The sequence below is a fragment of the Falco rusticolus genome, chromosome 9, assembly GCF_015220075.1.
Source record: "Falco rusticolus isolate bFalRus1 chromosome 9, bFalRus1.pri, whole genome shotgun sequence".
NCBI classification, from domain to species: Eukaryota; Metazoa; Chordata; class Aves; order Falconiformes; family Falconidae; genus Falco; species Falco rusticolus.
The window spans coordinates 46,146,334-46,159,821 of NC_051195.1; the positions used below are offsets into that span (position 1 = coordinate 46,146,334).

The following is a 13,488-nucleotide window of genomic DNA, read 5'->3' on the forward strand; positions in this document are numbered from 1 at the left end:
CAAACCTTCCCAAGGGGGAACAACCCATCCCTTCCCCAGCAGAGAGGTTCCCCACTTCCCTACCCCTAAAACAAAAGCAAGACCCATGCAAAAAAAGCTGCCTCACATCCCTGGGTGGTGACAATAAGATGCAGGAGGCTGTGGGGACCCATGTCCCCAGGCAGGAGGCAAGCATCGAGCCCAAGGCCACCACCAGCCCCTGCACAGCAGCCACTCAGCCCGGTCTGTCGGGGTGGCAGGCTGCCCTTCTGGCTTCATCTCTTCTGGCTCGTTTTGGCAAGGCATTAAAAAAAAATTAATTGCAATTTTTTATTACGGCTAATTGGCGCTGCTGCTAAGTGGCTTATCTGGCTCCTGAGCCCGCCTTTGGGAAGCTGAGGGTGGCCAAGGCCTGGAAGCTGGGGAGATGGCACGAGGCACGGAGCCTCACAGCAAGCATCTGGCAATGCGTGGGAAATGCCAGGCTACCCCTGGGCTGCTGGGGCATACCTGGCCCAGGGCGGTGGATTGCCCCTAGCTTGCAATGATGAGCAGTTTTAGAGAAGCAGAGAAATTTGCCTTAGGTTGCTCCACGCACCCAAGTGGGAGCCAGGAGCCCGTGCCCGGCACACTGGCACCGCTGCCCCATCACCGTGGCGTGCTCCAGGCTGCCAGGGTTGGGCACTCAGGTGGCTTTGGTATTTGTGAGAGAGGGGAGATGAGCCTGTGCCCCCACAGGGTGCATCTCTGTATGCCTGGAGGGAAGGGCTGGGGAGGAGGGTGCTGTTTGCCCCTTGGGCCCCCGCTGTACCCATCCTGGGTGGCAGCTCAGTGGCCAGGTGGTTTGGGACCTCTCCCGGTGTCTCTGACACCCCGGGGCAGCCGGTGCTGCTGCCGTGCCTGGGAGGTGCCGTCCCACGTCTGTCCCACTGCCAGGCTCCGCACCCTCCTCCAGCAAGCAGCCCCCTCTCCTGTCGTCACTGTCAAGGGGAGTGGGGCCAGCCTGGGCAGAGCTTGGCACACGTCCCTGGGAGCTGCCTGTCACCTCTGTCTGCTTGTTGCAATCCCACAAATGGCAGCAGGGACCCTGTGAGCCACGCAGGGGCTTTGGATGCCTGCCAGCGTGGTGACACTTGTGGCTGCAGGTACAGCCTGCACAGGCTGGGACATCTTCGAGCCTCAAAGGGACCATCCTGTCCCACAGCATCAGCACTGACTCCACCATCAGAGCTGGCAGGGAGCAGAGTGGAGCATAGCTCTGCTGGGCAGCACCGTCAGGGTCCGTCCCACGACTGCAGGTGACAACCACCCTAAAAGAGGAGCCTGTTCTCCTTCCTTGCTCATCACTGGATCCATCCATCCTCTTCTTCCCTTTTTCTCAGCCATCTTTCAGGATGGGTCTGGCCCAGCTGATGATGGGCTGCTGCTGCAGGCACAGCTGAGGCGGTGCAGAGCTGAGGGAGATGGGGGCAAAGGTGTGAAAAGGAGCCAGGTGAGCTCCAGTTCTCATTAGCCAGACAGCTGAAGCCTGAGGAGATCAAATCTGATGGTTCGGGTGGGTTCTGCAGGTTGCAGTGTAACCCTCCCTCACAGGAGGCTGGCAGTGGACTCCTCCAACGTGGCAACTCCTTTCTGATCAGGTAACTCCAGCGGGTGATCTGAGCTTTGCAGAAATTCAGGTTCACTCAAATACGATTATCTTTCTGCTTCCCTGGGCTTTCACCCAGCTTCATTTCCCTGGGTTTGAATGTGAGAATGAGGAGGGTGCTTTGCCCTGCTCGGGGCAGGCTGAACCCCCCACTCGCCCTCGTGCGAGCAAGGAGGCGGGCTGGGGGAGCCGGAGCATCCCACGGGGGGTCTGACCCATATTTGCATGAGTAGGGATTGCTTGATGCTTGCTGTGCAAAATCGGGGGATTGCTGCAAAATTCCTTTCTAAAGGTGATGCAGCAGCTTCCACGTCATTTGGGTGTTTTCAAGATCGCACCTTGTCCATCTCTGCCTGTCTGTGCTGCTGCTCCATGGGGCTGGAGCACCGTGACTTCAGGGATCTGAGCCCAGGCATCCATTGATGGCCACATCATGCCCAGGCTGGGGAGCGTGTGCTGGTTTTGTGGAGGCTGCTGGTGGAAATAACTTCTTCCTGCTGCAGGGCAGAGCCGGGACATGGTGGCGAGCTCATTTTCAAACAAATCATCCTCCCCCCATCCTCCTTCAGGCAGCTGTGTGGGAAGAAGGGGCATCGTGGCACCTTGCCGTGAACCCAGCGCTGCCGCAGCTAGCACACCGCAAACCGGCAGAGCTGCTGCAGCCCCGCGCCGGTGCCCGGTCAGGAGGTGGAAAAACCTTTCTGGTTTCAACAGGCTTTGGAGCAAAGCCCCAGGCAGGGAACTTGTTCTGCTCGGTGAAGTTATGCACCTCTCTCCCTGCTTGCCTTGGGTGCAGCGTGCTTGAAATGCTCCACAAGCAGAAAACAGCCGCTACAAACAAATAGCTGATGAAAGGTGTTGTAGCACATCCCAGCTCCCATCGAAGCAGGGAGGGGGAGAGGAGAGGAAAGCTGTCAGGGAGCCGGCTGCAATGCTCCTACGGAGATTTAGTGCCAGTGGCTCCTGGGCAAGAACGCTCAGCTGCACCCTGGGCTCAGCCTGAGGCACCTGTTAGTGGGTGCTCCTCGGTCGTGGGGTTTGGGGAGCTCCTTGGGGGGGTTTGGCTCCCTAGGGGCCAGCACCTGGCACGTGCAGGCACTCGGAGATCTCTCTGGGTGCGTTTTGGCAAACCAAAGGTGGGGTAGAAACTGTGACTCTGTGTTTGCGGTGCTGTGGCAGAGGGGGGCCAAGCAGAGCCAGCTGAGATGCCAGGGCATTTCGGGGGGCCGCAGCCATCCTCCACAGCTTCTGAGACGATAGGCTTCAATCTTGAAGCCACGGCCCAGATTTTGGGTGCCTGCTTGATGTTTCAAGACATCCTCAGTTACTGGTGGTTTCTGGCACTGGGTAGGGCTGGGGAGCAAGGACCAGTGGGGTGGGCAGCGGTACCAGCAGCCTGGCGCAGGGACATGGCTAAGCACTGTAATGATGGAGTGCCTTTGGAAAAGAAGTTCTTGTGGCTTGTGAACCCCGACATTGTGTCTGGTCATGTTGTGCACCCCCATCCCTTGGTGGGACAGGCTTCGCCCAAGTTTCCCCCTGCATGGAGGCTGCCCAGGCTCTGCCAGGGATGCCCCGTGCTGTATGCCCAGGCAGGCAGGAGATGCCCAGGGAGCATGGCCGCTGCCTCACCAACCTCCCCCTCTTTCTTCTTCCAGGTGTGCAACTGCGACAAGTACCTGAAGGTCTCAAGAGAGAGGATGAGGCAGCTGGTGGAGGGCAGCAGGCAGGCGCTGGGGGACGGCAGCACAGGTAAGTGGGTGGGCACTGGTGGCTGGGCGTGACGCTCCAACCCGGACCCCCTCCCTGCGCTCCCACCTGGGACTCGCTGCCCTGGGCAGAGTAGGACCGTCAGAGGGGGAATGGGGTCCCCTGCCGCCAGCCTGCCCTGGGGTGCAGACTCCCAGAGCTCTTCCAGGTCTGCTTGGTGCCTGGTTGAGCTTGTGCATGCCAAGCACAGCTCCCAGCCCTTTACCCCGGCTGCCCGGTACTGCCCTGTGAGGCATGGGATTGCCCAGCCTGGGGTGGTTTGGTGACATGCCAGCAGTGGCTTAAGTGACAGCCTAAGGCCATCGCTGCCTGACATGGAAAACTCAGCTTGGGCTGCAAAATGCCTCCTGGGTGGCGCTGCTAATGGTGCCTTTCTCACCTGCATGGTGCCTCTTAAACTAGGTCAGGCTGCCGGAGGAGTGAGTCAGTGCCGCCGGCCCGGAGAGGCTGCAGCAGGCTCGGGGCACAAGAAAGCTCCTCCATGCCCTGCCCTGAACTGCGCTGACACCCCCCTCCCCCCCCCCTGCTCCTCCCTGCAGGGACCCATGTTTTGGTGGTGACACCCACCACAGACACACCAGGATGAAAGCGTGCCCCTCTCACTGCTCTGACCCAGCCTGGGCTCTGCCACTGGCCCTCGCACGCATTGCTTGCCGTGCCTCAGTTTCCCCATCTGCTTGGTAGGAGAGAGCAGTGCGACACGGCAGCTACCTGGCTCACCCAGCTGGCTGTGGCTTTGCTGGGAACAGCACATGTGGCTCTGGGGATGAAGGACGTGGTGGGGCCGCTTTTCCCATGGTGCCGGCAGCCTGTGCTTCCCAAAAGGCCAGGGCATCCTCCCCAGTGGTTTCTCTGGTGAGGACACTTGCTCTGTGTGTGTACCCAGCGACCAGCTGGGCCTGTTCAGCCAGTTTTGGAGTATGGGAAATAGAAATGCTGTGGTTTGCGTTCAGCCGTGTGAGCGGTTTCCCCTTCCCTCTTTGGGACGGGGATGATGGAGCTGGGCAGGTCTCACACAGCACCATTGCTCCTCCATGCAGGCTTTATAGGGTCCACCTCGTTCTACCCTTTACACCGTGCCTGTAACGCCTCATGTCCCCATTGTGCCATGCAGCCTCTCGCTGGGACCACAGGCCACTGGAGGTATGGGGAAGGAGCCCTCTCTGCTGGGCCAGGTGGGAGCCCTGTGCCAGCCACGGTGGGCATGATCTTGTCGGGGAGCATCCTCCAACGTGGAGCAGTCAGGGACTGAAGATGCCACAACAGCCTCAGAGGGTTGGTGTTTTGCTGCAACAGAGCCATAAAATAGAAGCTGTGATGCCTGGGCAGGAAGTGAAGACCCCTGGGGACTTGCCAGGGGGGTCCCCTGTGCCCCAGGACTCTGGCCACCCTGGGTTTTCCAGTTCTATTTAGATTCTGCTGGGGGCTGCTGGGATTGTGAGCATCAGCATGAGCTCAAGTAGGTTGTTCCCACAACGTCCCACTTTGGGTCAAGTTTTGTGGAAGAGAAACAAGGGAAGGGTGTTATGACAATGTCCTGCCGTCACTTGGTGGTGACAGTGGTGGCGGTGGGATGGGATGGACAGCCAGAGAAGTGGGTTCAGAAGGAAAATCTCAGTCATTCCCCAGTTTCCTTCTGGAGGGGGCTGGTGGCAGGGACCTGCTCTGCCCTCAGCCGTGGCCCAACATGTGGTATGGAGAGCTCAGCACCCAGAGCCCCCAGCTGCTTGCCCACACTGGGACTGGCCCCTGATCCGTGACTCCAGCCCAGGCCATGCCATCTCGTTCATGGCACTGCGCATGGATTAACGCCGAGAGCCCCGGCCAGATGCTGCTGCTTGGCAAGAAAATGCCTTTTCCCCATTCCTACTTCCAGGGGAGGAGAGACCCTCCTCCAGGAGGGGGCTTCAGGTCTCTGACGAGGAGCAGGCAGGTGCAGCAGCAGCCGCTGTGGATGCTGGGGCACCCATCAGCTGCAGATGGGTATGGATCCTGCAGGACCAGCCCTTGACAGAAGCCTGCAGCTGCCCAGGTGCTCCCGAGTCCCAGGGTCCAGCTGCAGACAGCCTGGAGCTGCTCACGTTTTGGCTGCAAAACTCAAGCCAGTGCTGCTCCGTTTGGCTCCAGGATTTTTATGGCAGGGCTTCCAAGTGATGAAAGGCAAATTATTCATCCTGTAATAGCTCCCTCCAACTTAGACCTAGGACTTTCCCAGGTTTTAAGGAACATTTTCCCTGACACAGCCACATTTTCCCTGCATGAGGGCTTTGATGGAAGTGGTGGAAGCAGTCTCAAGCCTGTACAGCTTTGCCCCATGATGCCTTTTTCCCAGTGGGATGCTCTGGGCAGCTCGGGGTGCCTGGAGCAGACTGGGAGCGGGGCAGAGAGAGGCAGCAGTGCTGTGGGTCACCATGTAGCACAGGCAAGACCTTGCTGGAGGCCATTGGCAGCCTGTGGGCTCCCAAATGACCCAGGGGGGTGGGATGTGTCACAGGCTCTCATCTGGCCAGGGGAAGCTTCTTGCTTAGTCAGTGTGGTAAAACCAGCTGGCACAGGGCCCCGGTGTTCGGGGGGGTGCTCTGCCAGATGAAATCTGGACCCTGGGAAAGGCGAGGATGTAGCACATTTGATCTGGTTAGGATTTGCCAAACAGAAGAGGCTGCTTTAATCGTAAAATCATCACTTGCCATCTGAAACATTTTACAAAAAATGAGAACAACTGGTCCTGCTTTCCTTTGGGCCTGCTCCATGCTGGAGAGAGGTGGAGGAGCAGGCGCAGTGGCCAGGGGTGCTCAGGGACCCCAGTGCAGCACCCTGGGGAGCCCCAGGCTGGGTGAGCATCCTCCTTGACCAGCTGCCAAAGCTGGTACTTGAGACCAGCGAGATCTGTACTACCCATCTTCTCCAACGTCGCAATGTGCAGGTGCAGGATAAGGCCCGGGCAGCCCCGTGGGCGCTGGGGGAGCAGACAGGACACCCCTGCGCTGGGCAGCAGGATGCTGTGAGGCTGGCAGGGCTCTGAGCCGCCCAGCTGGGACACCCACCTTGCCCTCACTGGCCCGAGGGGTGACTCGGGGTTTCTTTCCCTTCCTAGCCCTCAGCTCCTTGCGAGCCTGTGTGAAAGGGGGCAGAGGCAGTGCATGGGCAGGCGGCGGGATGAGCTGCAAGACAACAGTGCAGGGAAGGCTGTGCAGTGGCTCCGAGCAGGGGTGACACCAGGATAGTACTGGGTCCCTCCACTATGGCCACTGCACTGGGACAGTGAGGACATGGGCTGGTGAGTCCTGTTTCCCCTAGCCAGGGCCTCTGATGCACAGTGGAAGGAGGCCACAGCACATCCAAAGCCTTAAGGCTGGATGCCGGTTTTTTTCCTGCTGTGCTTCCCTGACCTGCAGCATTTGGCTTTGCTGTGAGCATCAGTCCCAGGAGCACTCTCACACCCATGGAGCAGCCCTTGCACGCTCGCTGCCTCACACCAGAGCCAGCATGCAGGAGTGGCCAAGGCACCCCAGATGTCCCAGGCTGCTCTGCACGCTGCTGCAGGGAAGGGGACGGGTCCCCGAGGGGCTGCACCCATGGATCCAGGAGCTTGCCAGCCTCCTTCACCCTCAGACCAGGCAACCCCATGCATTCAGGCTCTCTTCCCTCTGGGACACAGCGTGGTGATGGGGTCATGCTCCTGCCTATCCCCAGCTGCAGCGCAGGGCTGGGACCAGGAGCTGTGGTGGTGAGACAAACCAGAAACACCCGCCGGGCTTGGCTGGGTTGCACTCCGCTAGCTCCCCCGCTCCAGAAGTACAAAATTGTTTGCTCATATGAGAAACCACTGCCGGGCTGGGAAGCTGGTGACATTTTTGTGGCTGTGGGTTTGCAGAGCTCTGTGTGTACCCGCTGACGGTGGTGTCATGCTGGATGCCCCCCGGGGAAGGAGCTAGGGGCTGCCTGGAGCTCCTGCCCAGCGCCGGGCACAGGAGCCAGCAGGGTTTTCTCCCACAGCGGCATAGGGAGATGGTAGGAACTGAAGGTGCCTCTTGCCTTGAGCTTATCCTCCCTCCTCCGCCCTGGGAACATCTTAAGATCGTGGCTGGGCTGCTGCAGCCCAGGTTGCACAATCCCGGGTCCTTTGTCCTTTGCTTATGTGTCTTATCAAGGAGGAAAAGATAACCAGGCATCTTCAGTGCCCTGCAATCCAGTGCGTTTCTCAGGCTTGTAACTCCTCTTATCGGGTTCAATCTCTCGCCACGGCAAGGTTTCCCATGCACCTTTGTACTCCAAGAATGCTCCCAGGTCTGCTTTCAGCCTTGTGCAAAGCCTTTACGATGTGCGCTTTCTCCAAAACACCTAAGCCTTAATTGCCTAATTACGGACGAGTCTCCCGTGTGTGTGGTTGCGATGACAGCTGGGTGCGGCTGCCGGGCTGGGAGAAGGGCTCTCAGCTTGCACAAGCCGTGCCAGACCCGGGTGCCTCTCGGGAGGCAGCAGGAGGCTGTGGTTCCCGCTGCGGAGCCATGGGGCGAGTGCCAGGTCCCCGCCTGAGCCAGCCGGGACAAGCACCCGGCTCCTGGCCCCAAGGGCTTGGTCTCAGCTGAGGTGACACAGAGGGACCTGGGCTAGAAACGAGGCCTGGGGGGTAGGATTTTGTGCAGAAGTACCTGGCCCCCTCCCCTGCCCCCCAGCAGTTTGGGTTACCCAATAGTGCCCTGACACTGAGACCCCAAGGGTGCCCAGGTGCATGGGGATGGGTTGTTCCAGCCAAATCAGGGCTGTGTGGTCTGGGAAAGGGGAACGGGCACAGGTTCAAAGGGCGTTTGCCCCGATCCTGCTCTGTCCCAGTTTCCCAGGCCCTGCTGTGCCCCTGATCCTGCAGTGCGGGGGTCCCAGTGTAGTCCCAGAAATGCTGACTGAGGACTCCTATGTTGCATCCCACGGAACAGGCTGTAGAGGCTGCAGGTCACCAGTGTCACCATCACATTAGCCTTTCGGTTTGGCCCCTGCACCGCTAAGGGCCTCTCTGTGGGCAGGGGAGGGCGCCCATCCCCCTGCCCTGACTCACACCCTTCCTGCTGGGCGCAGCCCCCCAGTCCATGCGCAGGACCTCACGGTGGAGCACACGGAGCTGCAGCTCCTGTCCCATCCCGGCCTTCCTTGGGGTCTTTGGGACAAGTTGCTTTGCCCGCCAGAGGCCCCTGTCGCAATAGCTGCCATGCAGGGCTCATGTGGGACCGTCACTGGAGTGGTGGCCGTGGGGTCCCTGGATGCTGCTCTGTATCCCCCGGGGTGAAGGTACCATTTATTTTCAGGCACCAGGAGCCATGCAGAGCTCCAGGGCGTGAGATGTGGCTTGGGCATGGGTCTTCCCACTTGGGGCCAGTGGCTGTGGGCTGAAGGAAGGGGATCCCTCCCGGGCTGGGGGGGCTCCTGCTGCACCTCATCTCACGGAGCAAGGGGTGTGTGGCAGTGGCTGGGGCATGAAGCAGGGCTGCTGCAGAGGTGACAAGTACATCTCTTGGGCTGCAGAGGTGGCTTCCCACCGCTGAGGGTGGCCTTGCTTAGCCCAAGGAGGAACCTGATGCAGAAATAAGCAGAATTGGGGTCCTGCGGCACCCCCTTTCCCCTCTACACGGCAGCACTTGCTGGGTGGTGAGATGTGTCAGTAGGTGGGAACAGCAGGGATGCTAATTCCCACGGGTGAGCAGGGTGGGCAGGAGCTGGCAGTGTGAGTGGGCAGCACGTGCGCGGGCAGGGTACAGCTGCAGCTCGTGGGGAGGGCAGGAGGAGACAGCTCTGTGCTGAGCAGGGCTGCCGGGTCAGGGATGGTGCCACGGGATGGGGACGGTCCTTGTTGCCCGTGGGGCTCTGTGGCACTAACACATGTGGGTGCTCAACCCCAGGGTGCTGGGGGACTGCAGGGCTCAGCCCTCCCATCAGGCTCTGTCATCCGCAGGATGACCCGGGCAAGAGGGGGAGAGGTGAGGGAGAGGCAAAAGAGCTTTTTATTTTCAAGATGTTTTATAATGGGATTATTAGTTCCCAAGAGGTGTTTCAAATTGATTCGGTAAGGAATCGCTTTCATTTCTCCTCCGCAGAGATGCGGTGGGAATCCAGCCTTTGGTGCGAACCATTGCAGAGCTCTAGATGCCGCAGATCCGAAAAACTCCCAGCGTGTTGGAAGGATGCGTGGCTCCCCTCAGCCCTGTGCGCCCCACATGTGCCTTTTGCCCTGTCTCGGGTGTGACTCCATGGTGTGCAGCATCCAGGCGAACCAGGCTGCAGCCCCGCGGGAGCAGCAGCTCAAAAGGGAGAAAAAAAACCCAAAACAACCCTCCTTGAAAAAAATCCCCCCTTTTCCCCAGGAAAACCCCCTTTTTCTGGGAGATCTGACCTTTTGCCAGCACAGGTTTCACTGCATGCCCAGCTGGCACGCTGTGCCTTGCGCCCAGTGGCCCTTTCACCGCAGCGGCAAGGGGAGCGCAGGCATCTTCAAAAGCCCTGGAAAGAATTTGGTGGGAGGGGGAGAAGGGGTTTTACAAGCTCCCATTCAAAAATGGTCACTTTGAAGTGATGTAGCATTTTCAACCCTTTGAAGACCCACAATTAGGAGGGGGCTGGTGCAAGCGAAAGGCAAAACTACTGAGTGACTATCCCGGGCTTTCTTTCCCTGGGCTTTTAAGGGATGAACTTTTCCTCCCTGCCTGCCTTTTTCTCACGAGCCCAGGGGGGTGGGATTGGAGTGTTTGGGGGAGTTTTGGTTTGTTTCACCACCACCACCCATGCAAGGAAGGCGGGGGTCTGCTGTTGGCGTTGCCCACCGGCAGCAGCAGGGCAGCTGATGGAGCATGTCGGAAGGGAGAGCAAATTGCCCGGGATTCCTGCAGGCGCATCGAGTGTCTGTGCCCTGGCGCTGGCAGGGCTTGGGTGCTGCAGGATTGGGCCAGGGAATCTTTTAGGCTCCATAATGGGGAAAGGTGTTGGCCATCAGTGCTGGCTGCTGGTAGTGTTGTTTCGGTTGGATCTGAAAGTCCCAACCCAGGTAGATGTCCCTCCTGTCGGGGTCCTGGAGGCAGGTGCAGAGGTCTGGTGCTTGAGAGCAGGCACGATGAATAGAAAAGGGAGAAAAAAGGCAGATGTGTGTCCACGTGTTAGAAACAGAAGAAAAGCAAGTGGCGGCCCAGGGTTATGCGGGTAGCCTGTGGTCTGTGTGCTTGAAGGCTCATCCTGCAGCTTGGGCTCCTCAGCCAGTCCCTGTGTGCCCATGCTCAGGCCACCCTGTGCCATCGTGTAGCACAGAGCAGAGGGAGGCAGGAATGGGGTGAGGGCAGAAGCCCTGCCTCCTGCCCTGGGGATCTGCCACCCACTGATGAGCTCTGTCCCAGAGGAGCCCCTGGGAGGGGTCTTCTCCTCCGCATCCCTGCTCCAGCTGGCCGAGGGATCTCCTGAGAGCAGCCCAGATGCTTCACCATAGGCCAGAAATTGGAGAAAATGGGAAATTGAGGTCACTTTTTATTCTGAGAATGGATGCTATTGTCCCAAGCAGATGCAGAGGGTGAAAGAAAGGCCCATCTGTGAGCGGGGGGCTGCAGGGCACTTGCCCAGGGCACAGTGATGGTGAGCCCAGCTCTGGTCCAGTGGCTGGGACTGCGCTTGGGGCCGCTTCCCCCTTGTGTAGTGACAGCAGTCCCCAAACTTGTGACACTGCTGGGCTACATGGTGGTCCAGGGCTGATCTGCAAAACCACCCTGAGAACATCTCTAGTGAAAGCCTTGGCCCTGAGTGTGGCAGTTTGTCTGCTGGGAACGGGGGGTGACCACGTCCCAGTAGCTTGGGCTGGTCATCTCCTCTGGGGAGGTGTGACATGTCTTGGGGACTGTGGGGAGCCCCTCTGAACCGGGGGCTGATGTGAGCTGAGCCTCTTGCACCTCTCCCAGGCTGTGGCTCTTTCTGCTCCTGCGGTGGCAAGTCGAGGCCCTGCTGGGCAACTGTGGGGTGGCTCTGCCAAGATGAGGTGGCTGTTTCAGGGCTGTCCTCAGCCTTGCTTTCCCCCACGATAATCCCCAGCATGTCCCAGTCCCTGACAGCATTGGGATGCTAGGAAGAGCCAGCCAGGAATGCTGGTGTCCCTCTCCATCACAGCTGGCTCCTGACAAGGTTCCCTCTGATCCTCAGAAGGGGCAGGCTGGATGCCCCAGAGGTGCTGCTGGAGTGATGCAGGATGCCTTTTGTTGTCTTAATGGATGCCCGGGCAGGACAAGCCCCCCCTGCCAAAAATGAGTCATCCCACAGCAATGACTGCGGCGGTGTCCCTGGCTGCCAGGCGTCCTGATGGATGGGAGGTAGCTCAGCCCTCGGCTTCCGCCACCCGGATCCAGCCACCTGCCGTGCCCCAGCCGCGGGCGGTGAGAGCTCCCGAGCTGCCAAAGATGCTGTGGGGTTTGTGCTGGCCGGGGCGTGTGGGGCACAGCCCCACATCGCACCCCACTGTGCCCCTTGCCTGGGTGCTGTGGTGGGAGGTGGATGTCACATGTAGCCCAGCGCCCAGTGTCCTTGGGAAGACCAGGAGAGCTGTGGATATCATGAGCAGTGCAGACAGCTTTTAATGGTGGGGTTTTAATTAAAGCAGCAGTAAGGGCTCCCCTTGCTGTTTGCTTGCACTGTAACATAGCCTGGGGGCAGGGGGCACAGCACATCTCGGAGAGCAGCCTTGCCCCACTTGTGACAGGGAGGTAAAACCATTGCACCCAGTAGAGCAGCAGCACTGGTGCAGTTACCCAGACTGGAATAGCCCCCGGGACCATGGCAGACCCCGCTGCTGCCCAGGCAGAGGAGGTGTGGGAAGCACCGGGCGGCTGCTGGGGAGCAGGAGGCTGCCCAGGTGCCATGCTCAGGGCAGGCAGTTGGTGGATGCTGGTGGCCACCTCCTCCCAAATTCATGGGATGCTCCTCCCTGGGGACGCAGGGCAGTGCCTGGACTCCCTGCAGGGATAACAGGCCCCTCACAAGGGTCGTTCAAGTAACTGAGCACAGACTCCCCTCATCACACCAATGGCTGATGTTTTTTTTGCTGTCTCCTCTCCCCTCAGGCTGCCTGGTGAGGTGTGAGGAGAATCCCAGCTGGAGCTGCGATGCTGCCGTGCCAGCCTGTGACACAGCCCAGCCTGGCTGCAGCCCGCACAGGGAGCAGCTGGAGGAGCCAGAGCAGCACAGGGCGGCAGCGGTGCTGGTGGGGGGCACAGTCCTGCAGGTCGCTGCCATCCCCCCAGGGGTGCTGGACAAAGCTGACCTCACAGACTTCTACTGCTGCACCTGCTGTGGGAAGGTGTTTTGGGAAGGGTCCCATTTTGGACGTGTCGTCTCCCAGTTTCAGGATGTTCTTGTCACTACCAGGGATGAGCAGAGCATCTACGAGCTGAGCTGAGGTGGGGGCACGGGGGCTCCACAGCGAGGTGAGGACCACAGCGGGGACACTCTCCAGTGAACCTCAGCAGATTTTTGGCCATGGGTTTGTGGTGTGAGGTTGGAAGTGAGGGGCTCTCGTTTCAGGGTCCGCTGTGCTGATGGTTTATGACAGCCCGAAAAGACATGGAGATCCTTATTAAATCAGAGGTGGCTGGGGAATGGGCCCTTTGCTTTATTTCTGCCTGCCTCCAGGCTGGGCATGGCAAGAGGGTGACAGAGCTCTCCAAAATGCCACCCAGGCAGTGCCAACCCCATGGCACCTATCAGGCCCTGGCACCCTCGCCCCAGTGCCCCACTGCTGGGTCGCTCGTGTTGGGGAGCCAGGAGCTGCATCCCCAACAGCAGCAAGGGGGAGAGAGCATCTCCGGTGCCCAGAGTGCTCCCCAGCCTGTGGGACACGTGCCATGCCATGACCCATCCCCAGCATCCCTGCTCATCCTGGTCCTGCTCTCCCCGCAGCTCTCCTGGCATTCCTTGGAGGCAATGGGTGGGCACAGGCGTGGCAGTCTGGGGGGCCTCTGGGTGCACCACAGTGCTCACTGGCACCCACATCACCCTGTGCTGGAGCTGGGAACGCCCCAGCCGACCAGGCTGGTCTGGGCAGGGGTCCCATGGGTGGCAAAGCTGCCTGCCAGCCC

The 13,488-nt window shown here is 59.8% G+C and overlaps 1 protein-coding gene across 2 annotated transcripts in view; it reads left to right on the forward strand.

The window, feature by feature from the left end:
- The window catches only part of EXD3 (exonuclease 3'-5' domain containing 3), a 290,827-nt gene extending 277,827 nt beyond the window's left edge, over positions 1 to 13,000 (forward strand). For both annotated transcript variants that reach the window (XM_037400486.1, XM_037400487.1), the window contains exons 21-22: positions 3,286 to 3,379; positions 12,475 to 13,000. In XM_037400486.1, the coding sequence (XP_037256383.1) occupies positions 3,286 to 3,379; positions 12,475 to 12,809 (429 nt within the window). In that variant the 3' untranslated portion in view covers positions 12,810 to 13,000. The remainder of the gene's footprint in view (positions 1 to 3,285; positions 3,380 to 12,474) is intronic.
- The last annotated feature ends 488 nt before the right edge of the window (positions 13,001 to 13,488 follow it).